The 16,050-nt window shown below is 30.4% G+C and overlaps 3 protein-coding genes across 8 annotated transcripts in view; 1 reads left to right on the top strand and 2 right to left on the bottom strand.

Moving 5' to 3' along the window:
- LOC111423802 (missing-in-metastasis) overlaps window positions 1-8,130 on the bottom strand; it is a 40,401-nt gene extending 32,271 nt beyond the window's left edge. For all 6 annotated transcript variants that reach the window (XM_023057159.2, XM_023057160.2, XM_023057161.2 and 3 more), the window contains exons 1-2: window positions 8,039-8,130; window positions 7,327-7,986 (exon numbers count right to left, since the gene is read on the bottom strand). In XM_023057159.2, the coding sequence (XP_022912927.1) occupies window positions 7,327-7,401 (75 nt within the window). In that variant the 5' untranslated portion in view covers window positions 7,402-7,986; window positions 8,039-8,130. The remainder of the gene's footprint in view (window positions 1-7,326; window positions 7,987-8,038) is intronic.
- Window positions 8,131-9,361: 1,231 nt separating this feature from the next.
- On the top strand, window positions 9,362-13,719 carry LOC111423834 (CCR4-NOT transcription complex subunit 10). Its single transcript, XM_023057213.2, has 10 exons — window positions 9,362-9,569; window positions 9,631-9,790; window positions 9,845-9,986; window positions 10,037-10,236; window positions 10,286-10,432; window positions 12,009-12,115; window positions 12,292-12,431; window positions 12,484-13,117; window positions 13,175-13,341; window positions 13,401-13,719. The coding sequence occupies exons 1-10, from the start codon at window positions 9,481-9,483 to the stop codon at window positions 13,643-13,645; spliced, it is 2,031 nt and encodes a 676-aa protein (XP_022912981.2). The 5' UTR covers window positions 9,362-9,480; the 3' UTR covers window positions 13,646-13,719.
- Window positions 10,217-11,972, bottom strand: LOC111423835 (putative gustatory receptor 28b). The gene is made up of 3 exons (XM_023057215.2): window positions 10,860-11,972; window positions 10,576-10,728; window positions 10,217-10,523 (listed from the first exon to the last, which is right to left on the bottom strand). The coding sequence occupies exons 1-3, from the start codon at window positions 11,826-11,828 to the stop codon at window positions 10,458-10,460; spliced, it is 1,188 nt and encodes a 395-aa protein (XP_022912983.2). The 5' UTR covers window positions 11,829-11,972; the 3' UTR covers window positions 10,217-10,457.
- Window positions 13,720-16,050: the final 2,331 nt, after the last annotated feature.

Below are 16,050 nucleotides of genomic sequence, written 5' to 3'. Positions count from 1 at the left end.
AGATATATTTAACGATAGATTAAACTCTGAATGTGAAACAGTTATAGCAAGAATCAAAGAAAACTTATAATGTACTAATGCAGTCATGATAATTGCTGATATCTGGAGGAATACTTAAAAACCAGTGAGCAGTCTAGATTTGTACATGGAATGTTGTGCACACATTTTAATTTTAGTTAAAAGTTAAATAGCTGTAGCTTTAGCTTAGAAGATTTGAGTATATGGAGGATGTAAGTTTTAACAACAATACTTGATCCTAGATTTAAGCTTTAGCTTGTTTCAAAGCCACGTCAATTTAAGACAGCTTTTACAAAAAAAATGGCAAAAGAGGCTGCACTGCTACCAGATAATGAAGAATAATTAATCGATGCAGCCCTCACCCAAAAATAGTAGAAAGAATTAAAGGGAACCAAAACTTTAAAATATGTTTTCAAAATATCAATACATATAAAAACATCGATGCGATATTCTCCTTAAAAATTAGCAGTATAATTAATTTTATTATTAACTAATTTATTACTAAAACATACTTTCTAAAAACTCCATACTATATGACTTAAAACCGATTAATCAATCTTTGTTTTAGTAATTATACAAACAAAATGCCAAACGCTGAAATTCTTAAATGTTTTGTAATAGAAAGGATCTTCCACACAAACTTTATTCTGCGACACTCCATCAGTTCTTGTAATCTAATTAGGTTAAAAGATCAAACTTAAAAATCATTTCTTCAAGATATAATAGACTCATCAATTAAGTACTTGATTCAATAACATATGTGAATTAATAATTAATTATATTTTTATTTAATTATTTTCATTAATTTACCAAAGATAGTTTGAGAACTGCTGTTAAAGACCGTTCGAAGAAGTAAAAGGTGAATCGAACGTGCGTTTCTTAAAACAGAACTCGTAATAACGGTGATCGGACATGCTCGAGACATTATGACGCAGTTAAACCAATCGTTCAGATCGTACTTGCCATCTTTTAATAACTTTAACCGACAGGTTACGACCTCGTTATGAACATTTTCTTACATTTTTCTATATGCAAAACTACCATTGTTTTAAGTTGACATTTCGAAAATGATTTAAAAAACCTCAACCATTGTTTGGACACAACGCCAAGAAAAGTATTAACACCTAACCAAATATCCACCATATTTAGACACAATTATAACCATATGAATGAATAGAATTGCGTTTCCGTTTTTCAGTTGTATTTTAAATTTTAACGCAACTTCGATGCCATAAACACACTAGTTACAACATCTAATTAACAATGCAAATTGAATTAAAGTTGCGCAACTCTGCGTGAGCTGAGCGTTTTATTCGATTTTATTTATTTATTTTAACAAGGAGTAGGTACTTAATTAAGATTAAAAGTTATCGTTATAACAGAAAAAGTTCGTTTACTCCACGAAGTTGAAAAGAAAGTTGACGATAACTTGAAGTATACGAGGAAGAGCACAAAACCATCGGGTTTTCGCTCCAATAACCCCGCAAAATTATCTCCGCTATGGCTTGGCAATCTTGGCATGCTTCGCTGATGAAAGCAATTAAAAATCGTGCTGTTATGGCAGCAGTAGATGGATTTGAAAGAAAGGAAAAAAATTAGAAAAAAAAGTGAGTTTTTTTTAATTGTTTGGACATGGAACTTCCTGTTAAAGTAATAGTGATTATTGAAAATCCGCGGATATTTCCTATTGGGATTATAATTCCATTTCATTTCTACGGTGGAATCTCTTTTATATGCGAGCTGTTGTTATTACTGGTTCGCATACCAGAGCCTCTTTAAACGTTTGATAGTAGCTTCCTGTGCTAAACAATGGCAACAAACGTCCAGAAGCGTGTTGCATATAAATCAATTCACAGCAGCAAAACGGTGTTATTAGTTGCTCGCACTCTTCGTATTAATAACACTAATGATAACTGTATTTCGTATGTACACGAATATAAATTGTAAATGTTGACACGAGGCGACCACGGAATGCAAAATATACAATACAAAATAGACGAATTTAACAAAACGGACTCTCTTCACGGAAAATTAAAATATTAACACCGTGTAATTAGATTCAGTTACTCGGCCTCGCAAATTTAATCAACGCCATTTATGTCAGACCGAGTCGTATCGGCAACCCAGTTATTCGTATACTGAAAATGTAAATTTAATTAATACCCCGTTCCAGTAAAAAAGAATTATTTTAATTACGTTTTCGAATCGGTGGTTGACCGCCAATAACTTGAATTTCTAGCCGATTCACGTAAAAACAGTCAACTCTCCGTTATTAAGTTTTTGTGACAAACGGGTTTGTAACTTTAATTTAAAACGTTTATAAATACAAAAAGGACTACTGACGGTGTCTGTAATGGAGTAAACGTAACCGATATATGGATAGCTTTAAAATTAGATTTTATGTAGAGTTCTCATCACTTGCGCCATAAATTTGGGTCAATATCCGAGGTAATTCTCGTTCGTTACGATCAAGTGTCGACTACTTTATACAGCACTTAAAAAAAGATAAGAAATAAATTATTTATGTCGGGAATTGAGTGGTTTTTGGTTTGGAAGTATTTAGACAATTTCAATAATATAACTTAATACGTTATAAACACAAGAATTTTTTTTTGCTATATGTAAAGTGTATCTAAAGTTGAAGAGTTTTGAGTAAGTTTCTTGATGCGTCCAATAGTTATTAAACAAATAACTTTGGTATTACGATTTCTGGCCTAAATATAGAGGAAATTATGAAATAAGGTAAATATGTTAAACTGCTAGCAAAGTAGCTCTTTTAGACCTAGAATGGTTCTAGGTGGGGTAATTCAACGTTTCTGTGCTTACCTTTTATTAATCTAAAGCTTTCAAGAAACTTTAGAAACTACGAAGATAGTATCAACTTAGCCCCCTGAAAAGTACTCCAATTTCCTTATTCTTAATTAATTTAATCTCATAATTTTGAACATTTTGCGAAGTTAGATGAAGTTTGATGTCACTAACATTTTGTTAAGTTCGTGTACATTTTTTTTTAATGATTAAGAAGAACTCTCTAAAGTTTTCCATAACGTATTTTTTCCTTAACGTATCCTTAAATCAGACTTTATTCTCATTAACATTACGCAAAAGCATTTTTCTGCTTAAAAATTTCATGTATAACACCGTTCGCCGAAAGCTGAGTGCTTTGTTTCGCATTCATACCCTCCTTATATGCAAATATTTGGAATACAATATTACCTAAATGTAAATATTATTGTCGGAAAAACTGCTGAATACTCAACGTTATTGGAAGCGTAGTAATTACGGAACTACTTCAAAACAATTTGAAGTAGTCATTAAAAACAAATACAAATAAAAAAAGAATGTGTCAATTATGTTCAAAAACAAATTGGCGTACATTTACAAAATCCAAATGAAATAACAAGAAAATTAATCGAAAAATATTCGTTGTGATATGTTGATGAAAAAATTTTTAATCTAAAAACTTTAATCTATAAAAAATGTTTAACAAAATACCATACCAAATTTTTTGAAATCATTATTGATCTCATCACAAAAATTATCTTAAAAACATTACACTTGTGAGCTAAAATGTAGGTCACATTTAAATTGTCTTGAATTCTCCGTAAGCTTACATTACAAGCTTACATTTCCATATGTAAATTTGGAATATTTTCGTAGCTTATTTAATATGGAAATGTTATTCTACTTTTCATTGTGGAAAAATCAACAAATTTATATTTTAAATGGAGTTCAACTTACTTGTTAGTGTTAATAGTAAGTCAAAAAGGAGTATGTCTTAACTAAAATGATAGTTAAGTTGATTTAAATTAAGGATCACTTTCAAATCGATTTTGTTCCACTCCTGCAATAGCAGCAACTTCGGTCCGTTGGTGGTTGCATTGTATGGATTCGGATATGTCGTCTCGATTCATCCAGACAAGTTTCAATGGATTTATGTCAAAAACCATTTAATTCCTATTTATTCCAGATTTTAACTGACAACTCTTGTTGCTTGTAATGTAAAAAGGCATGGAATAATTTTCCAGAAATTGTGTTGTGTATCTATAAGCTGTTAAAGAGCCATTCTGTACACACAAATCACCAAATGGCAATCCTTTATTAATATAAACTGGGACGTACTGTACTCCAGATTTTCTCCGACGTCCGCCTAATTGAGTGAGGTACGAACATGATTCATCTGAAAATACTACTTTGTCACTCATTAATTACCATTCCATGCCATGTAATTTCCAAAAAATCCAATGTTAAAATTTGTTGCTGTCGACAAGGTTCTTTTAGCTAAGACTACATACACATAAAGTCTTGAAGCTGATCTGCAAACCGACTATCCCTTTGATTAAAAACTCTTTTCTAGCATATCCGGATCCTCTATTTATAATGTCTACACATAGCGATCACAATTTTCTACATATACACATTTTGCAGGGCACATAGCCTTTTATCAACAATATTTACAATAATAGAATCCAGAGGTGTATAGCTTAACATATCAACATTATAAATAACAGGCTGTACAAACGATAAATTTTAGAGAGATGAATTAAGCGAAGACATTGATAATTTCATCAAAATCTACCGAAAATTCAGTTTCATTCACAATAATACAAGTATTATTTGATATTGTTACAAGGTATTTTTCAACATTGAGAAAGGAGACACTTGGCAGAATATACTAAATTTTGGAACCCAACCCAACTAATCAATAAATTTAAAGAGCTAGTTTGTGCAGCGGAAGAAAGACATATTTCGAACAGAATTTAATTTAGTGTTCTAGTTGCCATACAACGACTTCTCCGATGAAAATGTCAATGCTGTATTTTATTGTATACTAACAGGTGCTTTCAAAAAGAAAGGGAAGCATCAATGAAAATGGCTATAGACTTACAGGAGTGTCTTGCGTTAGTTCTATCTAACGCTCACAACATTTATACCGTGAAGTTATGAAGATATAATTACATTATTTATAATGCGACTGGAAATACATCTTGCACAATGGGAGACAAATCTAATTCTAGAGAGAGAGACAGGTAACCGTCTCGTTTGATATCTGTCTATTGTGATAATGATATCAGAACCGCAACGTTACAATGATGATTACGTGTTTTTCGATGTACCACGAGCGATACATTACCGAATTATTAATCACACATTTTTATATTGTAAAAATTTTATTCATTTATAAAATTTGGAGAAAAAGAAAGATAAATACGTTAGTAATGATTTTCAACTATCTATAAAGTTCTCTAGAATTAACAAAAATAAATATTTTCACTGGATTTTAGTTCAGACGAAAACTATATAGGTGATTTTTGTGTACAAAGTTTTAGCATAATTGAGCCAGTAGATTTTTAGTTATCGTGGTTACCAATTACCAAATATTGTTCCAGAAAAATGCGACTGAAGTTTTTATAAGATACAGTTAATTTGCTAATCCAGGACCATAAAGGGGTCATTCTTACAGGTCATATATATCATGAAAGTTTACCCTTTCGTCTCTGTGTTGCGTTGTTTGTGTTTCTTACGAAATGTGTCCTACTCGGCTAATGCGGATTTCATTGCGGCTGTGAGTTTGCAATTCTGCTTGTTAGCCAATTTTTACTTTCAATCAATAATCGTCAAAATTAGTATAGATCCCTTATTAAAGATTATGACCGCCAAAAAGTTGCACCTTTAATTGTTATCGTTTTATAACGTAAATGTTTCGGAGTGAAATTCCAAATTAGCGGATTTAACGACTCATTATTATTTTGTGATTCTGCACCTACGCTACGTTCCGTTCGAGCAGCTCATCATGAGATAAGTCTTAACAAATAGGTTTTAATTTCTCCAAAACCTGTAAACTCAGCGGTGTACTTTATGAGAAAATTGTTAAATGTGCTGGCGAATTCAAGTTTACGCCGCCTACACCAACTGTCAGTCTTCTGGAGAGTTTTGATGTTGTGGCATTTCATGCGTGGAACTTTTATGATAGTACTTTGCCCCAGTTTCTTTGTTCATATCTTCCACAAACTCGGAATGTCTTCAGATAGCCAAGCACTTTCTTGCGAAAATTTGTTGTACGAAAGTTAAAAATATAGTATAACAAAGATTGGTATAAAATAATAAATCAGAATGGCCTAAAATTTTCTTTTTAAAGTTTCAATCAATACTAAATTACAAAAGCTAAAATTACGCTTTAATTAATGTAAGTTATCAAACAATAACTGAAATTAATGTTTTGTGGCTTAATATAGTTTAGCTCTTGTGTACAAATATAAATTGAAGCATACTTACCATTCCCTTTATCAACATTTACACTTGTCTTAAACAAACAACGAATATGTAATAAAACAAGGCAGTCTTCACATAGAAAGGAAAAGATAAAGTAGCGAAACAGATAGAAACACAGATAGGCGAAAACATATATAAAAATATTGCGTTAATGTGTTCCATCAAATTTGTTTGTAATTTAATAACATAAATTTAATCAAATTAATAATTTTAATTAACACACAGTTTGAATACCTTTGACAATCATTTCGTGAAAATTGATATCAACTTCCACAGCCAGAAAACTTCCATTTCAATAGAAATTGATATAAATAGTTCTTTAAAAGCATTTATCTTGAAACCTGACCTGATGGTGAACAATAGACTGGATAGATTAATTCGAAGTCAATGATAGTCTTGTCTACGCGAGTCTACAAGTTGACCGATATTTGTAAACTTAACGTGCTATGATAATTCTATTATCTGATAATCGTGTTATTTAAAATGTCTTAAATTGTTAGTATGTTTAGAATTAAAGTTCGGTACACCGAGCAAATCTATGAATAGTTTCAAAGCCCTCCACTCGCATCTGGTAAGCATTATTCATAATGTAAACATTTCAGTACGGCAACTACAACAAAACGGCAACGTACTGATGAAACTCGAGGGGTTTATGTCGACCGAGTCGACTGAAAGTGGTCATGTAAGCTCTACGGGTCTGAAGAAGCGGTTCTTTTGCGCCAATTGGGTCCAGTTTTTATTGCAAAACCAGCTGTGTATACCGTACACTGACCGTTCCTTACATAACTGTCTCCGTTCCTCTTTTTATGCCTCTCTTTTCAGCAACCTTGACATATGCTCATAAACCGAAAACCAAAATATAAATATGTCAATATTTAAATAAGGCCCGGTCATAAATAAATAATTTATTATATGAATTAACAATGAATTTATGTTCTTGAAATTTTATATAACGTGGTCTTCAACCGATTTCATTTATGTAACTTGGATCTGATACAAACATAAACCCCCATTTTTTCAACAACCCCAACTTACCTTCATATCTTGTATTATCTGTTGGAAAAGACCGCCTAAGGCGCCTGCTTCTCCTCGTTCTACGGGTACCTCCATGTTCGACACAATTTAATTTTCGAAGTATTTCGCACAAGAAATTAAGAAAATCACGTTGCTAGTTGCACCTAGGTTAAACTTTAAAAAAATAACACCTCTCTCCGATCAGAAACGACGATTTCAATCATTGTGTATGTAGTAAAAGGAGATTCAGTTCACGCAGTTTTTAACTGAAAAATACGACACTTTTTTAAGACTTGAAACAGTTCATCACACAATTCACATAGTACATGAGTTCCTTGATGATTTTAATGTTCAAGTTCATTCAAGAAACATTACGAACCCGTCGTTCTCTTGCGCTAACGTAAAACAAACAGGCCACCATTACTGTTAACTGGCATTATGTTTTCCAGCTATACAATTCTGCCCCCTCCTGATGGTTCTAGTTGAAATTCGCGACATCTAACGGCAACACTTTCAACCAACAATTCAATCAATAGTATTCCAAAAATTTCCACTCAAGATAAATTTATTACAAGAAATTGTTTGAATTTGTATTGATAAGTTTTGTTTGTCTACATATTCTTAAAATATCGATAAGTTTTTTCGACAATAACTCGAAATTGAATTTTTTTTTTAAATAACCTAAAATCAAATTTTTAATTATATTAGTGAAATGTTAATTTTTACCTCTTACTTTATTGTTAATCAATAAGCCAGATCCACAACGAAATTAATTGATTATAAATAGATAATCCTGGATAAGATTTTCAATAATATTGAATTTAAATGAATTCGAGGAACAAACCGTCAATGTCAATTTGAGACCAACTTGAATATAGACAACCCAAAAAGTTTATTAATTTATCTTTTCTGTTTAAATTTTTTTATTTTATTTTCAGAATTCTCCTAAGAGATTACTTATACTAATAATAATAGAACAGTATGAAATAATAGTAAATAATACTTATAATTTTTTCACTATGGTTTATTTTATGATTTCATAAAAACCGCAGTTTAGCCAACCCATAATAAGATAATTAAGCTTTTCGAGCTTTTGATTAAAATAAAATTATAATTAGCTTGAGTTATCTACATTCATCTTTCCCACGTTAAGCATTTGCAATACTACAGATAATCGATATCAATTGGCAGAAAATTAATTCCTGAAAAGCTTTTAGGATACTTTGAAAATATGCTTGAAGCATAATAACCGGTATATTTTAATAAATGACATGTAGACTGAGATAATCTCCCACCATCCCTGCGTCCCAGTAACCTTAATAACGTCTTGCCAATGTCATTAATAGTTATTATTAGTCATTAAATCTTGATGTTATTGGCTATTTCCATTTCCTGTTAATACCTCTTACCATGAACACCATGGCATGGTTCACAAATTGAGGAGATCGTCCTTGTCCACAATCAACAAAACCCTCGTTGATATCTAATTTTGAATCATACGCCAACCAGGCTATAACGTCATCTCATCAGAGAGAAGGCAACAATACCGATCTTGAGGCTTCATGTTATTGACCTCTTCTTGTAGGGCTTCCATTAACTGTAGATTTGTTCATACCCAGATTGGTACTTGGCTTAACAAAGTCATCAGCGACTTGGCAATGCAAATATTGTTCGCAGTATCTTGGACTTATTTTGAAAATTGTTAAAGCTAATATTTTGTTTCGTAGTGTAAAGCGTCGTAATTGGCTCTTTTTTTGTTGTTGTCGTAATTAACTGTTAATGAAATTGAATGTTGTGGCATTCATTGTATTATTTAACATATTTTTGGCGATTTCGATTTTCTTTTTGACTTTGTCGAGTTGATATAATCTAGGTGATTGTAGGCAACCCAAATCACAATTCATTTGATTTTTTTAAATATAATATCCTAATTTTTTATGATTTGTGTAAAATGTTAATTAATTAATATAATATTGTTTAAACTAATATCCCATTATTTTTAAATTAAAATAAAAGTAAAATTAATTAACTGAGAAATCCATTAACATGTCAATGTCAATTTGACAGAATAAGCAACATAAATGAGAAAAACATAACCTTAAAAAACATTTATCAAGAATAGAATTTATTAATTTTTGTTTATTAATTAATTTAATAGTAAAATTTGTATTAAAAATGGATAAAGAAGACGTAGAAAAATCAATTGATAATGTTTCATCAACGGAAAAAGAGATAGCGCAAAACGTATTAAGTGAATTTAATAAGTATGATATAAACGTTATTTTAACCCATCTCAATAATAAAATGTTCTTAATTTTGTTGTAGGGATAATTATGCCAGTTCTTATCAACATATTAGTAAACTAGAAGATAGAATTGACTATGATTTTAAAGTGGCACATAACAAGATTGTTTTGGAGTATTACAAAAGTGATTTAAAAAAATTGGATGTCTTTCAAAAAAGTTTACTTGCTTTATTCAATAAGGTGCGTAAAAAGCCGATTTTAGTTTATATTTTACACTTAGATAATCATTTTTAGTTCCATTTAAAACTAGAAAAGCTTGACGATGTTGATCATTGTGCTTTGCATTACAATCAAGCTTTGTTATTATATCATCAAAGACAATATTCAGCAGCTTTAAGAATCATGGATCGTGTTTATAAATTTATTGAACCAATGGGTATATTTACTTTTTTTTAAGTTTTAAAAGTAATTTTATATTTTTTGTAGATGATATTTTATCGAAACAAGCTGGTTTACTTATGATAGAATTACAGTTGTGTATTAAACAACCAGAGAAAGCTTTATCATTTATAACTTACCTTCAAAATCAATGTGTGAATGGAAATACTTCAAATATTAAACTTTTATCAAAAACAATTACAAATACATTGAGTGAAAAAGAAGAAATTAAGGAAAAACAAGAAAAGGTTTATTTATCAAAAATGATATACATCAAATTAATTAAATTTTATTTAGCCTGTAGCTATTAATACTCCATTAACACCCGCTGCTGAAATATTTTTGAAAAAACTAGTTAAATATCGTGCAATGTGTTATTTAATGAACCATTCATTAAGGTTGGCTAAAAAAGAAATCCAAGAATTCGGAAATCAAGGTAAAATGGTGAGTTGTTAAAAGGTTTGATATATTATTGGTTTGGATTTGCTGAAAACTGGATGAGAATGATTAAATATGTCGTTATTCCACCAATAATCTACAATAAAAAGGATTAAATTCAAAAATAATTTTATGAAGCATAAATATACTGAAAATAACAAACTGTAATCGATTATAAAAAAACCTGCAGCTGTATATTCTAATTTTTCATTTACAATTTGTAAAGAAAACATTTCTATTTGATCTTTAACATCCATATCATCAGTGTCAATTTGATGTAAAAGTCTTCCACTTTTATGTGCCTACAATAATATAGAGAATTAATTATTAATTTTTTTTTATGATTTAGATCCATTACTACCATCTTTAAGCTAATGATTGTTACCATGATTAGAACAAGAAGTTGGTAGTAATGGACCTGTTGAAAGTTTACTGTTTCTACTGTAGCATGACAACTTCGACATAAAAATAAACAATCCACCACATAAGTAGAGCACATAGCGATAGCTCCACATAACGGTTTTATATTTTCAATTGTAAAATATTGCAAGTGGGAGCTAGCATCGTATAAACATACAATAATTGTTATAAAAGATACACCAAAAGACACCAAAAGCATAATTCCAAAAGCTTCATTAACAATCTTCGCTATTTTAGTCAATTCGTGATGAATGGGACAAATGATTCTTAAAATATTTAATTTTGTACTAAGCGGTTTTGTTAATTTAATTTGTGATATTTCAGCTTCTTGATAATCAGCTGTTTTCTTCAATTCCATTAAATGTTCGTTTAATATTTCGTATCGTTCTCGAATTAAATCGTTATAATTATATAGTTGTTGAACGACTCCCATATTAATTAACGTTGGAAAATAGTAAGTTATATTAAACCCTAAAAGATTCAAAGACCACGCGTAATCGAATATAAAAATTTGCGCGCTAACACAAACGGCGACGAATAAATAATGTAGTGTTAATCTGTAAGCAATCTTCTTGTAAATGCTGTCGTAATAAATACAAACGCCCAATTGATGGAATTTTTTATCTACGTTCGAAATTCGGTTTAAAAACGTAATAAATTTTTTTTGATAAACGGCGGAAACTCCCCAGGATACGATTGTTTGTACAGCCGCTGCTGTGACTTGCATTATATCAGTTGTTGTAACTAATAAATTTGTTGAAGAAGTCACTAATCGTGTGTATAAGGCGTGGGCGGTTAATGTTAAATAACCAATCATTAAGGAGATGTTTATTCCAACATTTAATAAAGAGTATTTATATTCGTTTTCGTGTATTTTAAAACAAATTAATCCTAAGATTTTATTTGAAATTAGTAAAGGTCGGATTGCTTTGAAAAACGTTGCTCTTGCCATCGCGGCGCTTTTAATATTTTCTATTTTCATTGCGGATTAATTTTTATAAAAGCGTACTTTATTCGATTACGGTTATTAATTATTAACGTGTTATTCACTTAGCAAATAAGAGTTATTACTTGAAGTTGTTATCGTTAAGTGAAACATAAACTTTGTTAGTTTTAAACAATTCATACAGATGTGTTGTTTTAATTTATTATTTTTGTTTAGAACGTTGATTATTTATTACTACAAGCGAATTTTGAATACATGACTGGAAGTTATCAAGAATCTATGAAAATTTTATCTTCTATACCAGAAAATGCTTTACAGTACAAGTAAATAAATTATTAAATTTAATTATTTATACAAAAAGTCCAAGAATTACATACACAGATTCAGATAAACCATTTTAGTAACATAGTACAGTAAAACCTCTAAAATATAAAGCTAGTCTATGTAATTCTTTAACATACCCTTAAACTCTTTCTAAAACAATTTTTAATAAATCTAGCGAACACGGTGAATCATCAACAGTTATATTTTACAATAACATGGGTGTGATTCATCATTCTTTAGGAAAACCGAATCTTGCTGCACATTATTTTCAATTAGCTTTAAAAGAAGATAACGCAATAACACCAAAAGACCTAAGTAGACAAAAAAATCACCTCTAAAGTGTATATTTTTATTATTATTTTTTTAGCTGATAAGCAATTATATACAATTGGCGGCTCAAAATATCATGAAATTATGTATAATTTAGGCATATCTCTTTTATACGCAAGAAAACCAGTACAAGCTTTTGAATGCTTAGTTGTAGCGGTAAGAAGATATCATAGAAATTCAAGATTATGGCTTAGATTAGCGGAATGTTGTATAATGACTCATAAAGAATCGAATGAACTTGATTTTGATTTGTCGAAAAAGCGAGATGAGTATGTGATTGAAACTATAGGTAAAGGAGGGAATCGAAGGGTGGTATTAAATACGAATTTATCAAAAGATAAGAAATATAGTACAGAAAGTCAATCGTATGCCGTTCCTGTTCCAACTTTAGAATTTGCGATTTTATGTCTTAGAAATGCTGAAGAACTCCTTCCTTCAGATACAGCTGTACCTGTCCCATTATTATTAATACCTGGGGTTACTCCACCAATGCCTCCCCCAAGTCCTGGACCAGCACCATCTAATACACTTTGTCCAGATGATCTTATTTCGTTGCGAAATTCGATTTATAGTACAACTGCTTATGTCTCTCTTTGCATAGGAGATTATATTGTAACGTTGGAAAATACGAATAATTTATTAGAACAACCTCGAAAATCTGGGATTCATGTGTAAGGGAAATATTAAATTTTCTTTCATTTTAAATAAAAACTTGTTTATTGTTGTAGACTTTTAGCTCATTTATATGCAGCGGAAGCATATATATTTTTAGATAAACTAACTGATGCTATTGAGCATTTAAACCCAGAAACAATAAAAGATATATCTCATGAATTACCATCTGAACCACCAACCGGCGAGGAAGACATTCTTTTGAAAACAAATCCGCCATTTAGTGAGATTTTAATATTTATTTAAACATTAATCAAGTTTTTTACAAATAACTTTTTTTAGGATGGTTTCCATCAACAACAGCAAGTGCTATAGCAACAATGCAGTATAATTTAGCTGTTGTAATGGCTATAAAGGGGCAGTTAGATCAAGCATTAAGTTTATTGAAACAAATTTGGCATTCTAGGAGTCCTAATTATAAGGTTCCTGCTCATATTATTATGTTGGTTTTGTATATTGAATTGAAACTCGGACATACTGATAGAGCTAGAATGTTGATTAAACAACATACTATGTGTGTAACTTAATTCAATTTTTATTAAATAATTATCATGTTTAAGTAATTTTCTATAATTAATTGTAATAAAATTTGTTTATAATATTTATGTTTTTTTTTTGTTTCACTGTATTATGTTTCATAAATCATTTTTAATGACGCTTTAATTCTTAGCTTTTATAAACGATTTTTCTCATCTATGCGAATTATAAAGCAAAATTATAGAAAGACTCGTTTCAATTTGTAACCGCGAAAATACGTTCTCCTATAAATTTGTTAGGTCTAATTCCTTTCATAAAAGAGTTTTTCTTTAGTTAATTAAGTTTAATTTTCTTTTCCTTTATGTTAATTGAATTCATCATGAACTTTCGAAGTTCTATAAATATTCATCGTGTAATTGTATCAATTTACGCGAATCATTTAGATATTTGAAACCAACCTCGACCTCTTTTTATTCTTCCGAGAAAATTTCTATTAATAAACAACTGCATTGTTCAGATTTCGATTCTTATCATCGACGTTTATTATCACCTCGATATGACTATTTAAAGTTAATAATCAACGTAATCATTTAGAAATTTGAAACCAACCTCAATTTCTTTTTATTGTTATTAAAAGTCGTATGTTAATAAATAGTGGCTTGGTTCAGTTTTGGCTTTTTTAAAACATGAACGTATAAAATCTTTATTTATACTTATGTTTTTTGCATTATTTTCTTTATCCAAGTTCTAAGAGCTTTTAGAAGGATGTATAACATCCTGTACAATTACCATGCTTCATAAAAAAAAGAACTTTAGATTAAAACTGTTCAAAAGTGAAGGCTGCTAAGAAGGAGCAATAAGAGATCCGACCAGAGAAAGGAAGAAACCAGTTCTACGTTGAAGACAAGCAACTTTAACAGCGAATAAGAAGAGAAGAAAGATGGTGATGATGAACCTCTTGAAAGAGTTGTTCTTTTATTTCAAACAAGGAACACCAACAGGATAAGAGCTTTGTCAGCACGTCTCAAGTTACAAATAGTTCTGCGGTTTTTATTGACAACTATTCATTTCCATCTGTCTTATACGCTTAATATGTGGGTCTTCAGGAGTACATAACGGTGATAAATAAAACATTTTTGAATGCATTAAACTGGTCAGCGGCGCTAGAAAAAAGACATAACTGCATTAATTTAACATGCTTCATTAATGAGTGTATCACTTCATGTACTTTTATTTTCATGGGTCGCACATTAATGTATCGTCTTACTTGTTAAGTCATTAAATGGAATAATAGACACTGTTAATAGAAACCTAGATACTGCTGATAGGACCAGATACTTAACCGCAGACTAGACACGCTTGGAAGAGATTAGACGTTGTTTGCACAAGATTACATAGGATTGCAGAAGAGTGAGTTATACTGCTGAGCCAAGATTAGATATTGGTGTTATTCCTGGATACTACTAATAGAAACTTAGATATTGCTGGTAGAAGACTAAATGTTGTTAATGAAAGACTATATACAATGTTCAGCGCTGTATGTATCGGTAACTGTATTGTCTTGCATATAGTTTTGTGGCACTTAAGACGGCGATTTATGTTAGTAATACAAATTAGGTTGTTTTGTTTTACAGCTTTTTAGCAATTAATTTTTTTAAACTTATTTTAGGTGCCCAGAACCGACGGACGGCTTTAGGAGTGATGCATACATTTTTAGCCAATCATAGAATATAGCTTTTGCTGCCAAGAATTTTTGCACAGAATGCTGTTTTTGTAGCTGACGAGCCTTTCCACTATAAAAAAAACCGTGCACGACATATTAAAAAGGCTTTTGGAGTAATGGTATCACGACTTCGGATATTTGAGGTATCTTTGTATAAAGTACTCGATTTTTTGATGCACATGTCGTTTTGTACAATTGGCTCTGTACCTCAGGATACAACATCAATATAGGAATGACTGATGTGGAGAATCTAAATGAAGGTACGATTACGCAAAGATCATGGAGAGATCAAAACGGTCCAAAAGGTTTACCTGATATAACAAGTTTAACATCGTTTAAGTAGTAGCATTCGTAACGTTAGTTAGTTAGTTTAGTTTTTGAAGAAAAGGGAATGAAAAAAAAAGAAAACATCAACTAATAATTTTTATGGATGTAAAATTTGAGTTTGAACTGAAACAAAGATTGAGAATAACAAAATCTTGAACTTAGTTTCACAAAGAACTTAACATATTTGCCATTTAAGTATGTAGGAATGAAAAATAAAAAAAACGTTATTTTTGGTATAAAAATGTATTGCTATATTAATTATAAACTGTTACAGCAAATAATAGTTTGTTTTTAACAGACGCTTATCAGTTACCTAAAGCTTAAAAAACAAATAGTATTTGATCGTAGTAATCTGCAATAAAATAAAATACTATATCTATATAAATTCATTTTTAAATAAAAAGT

The sequence above is a fragment of the Onthophagus taurus genome, chromosome 7, assembly GCF_036711975.1.
Source record: "Onthophagus taurus isolate NC chromosome 7, IU_Otau_3.0, whole genome shotgun sequence".
Lineage (NCBI taxonomy): Eukaryota > Metazoa > Arthropoda > Insecta > Coleoptera > Scarabaeidae > Onthophagus > Onthophagus taurus.
This window is presented reverse-complemented; position numbering and strand designations above follow the sequence as displayed.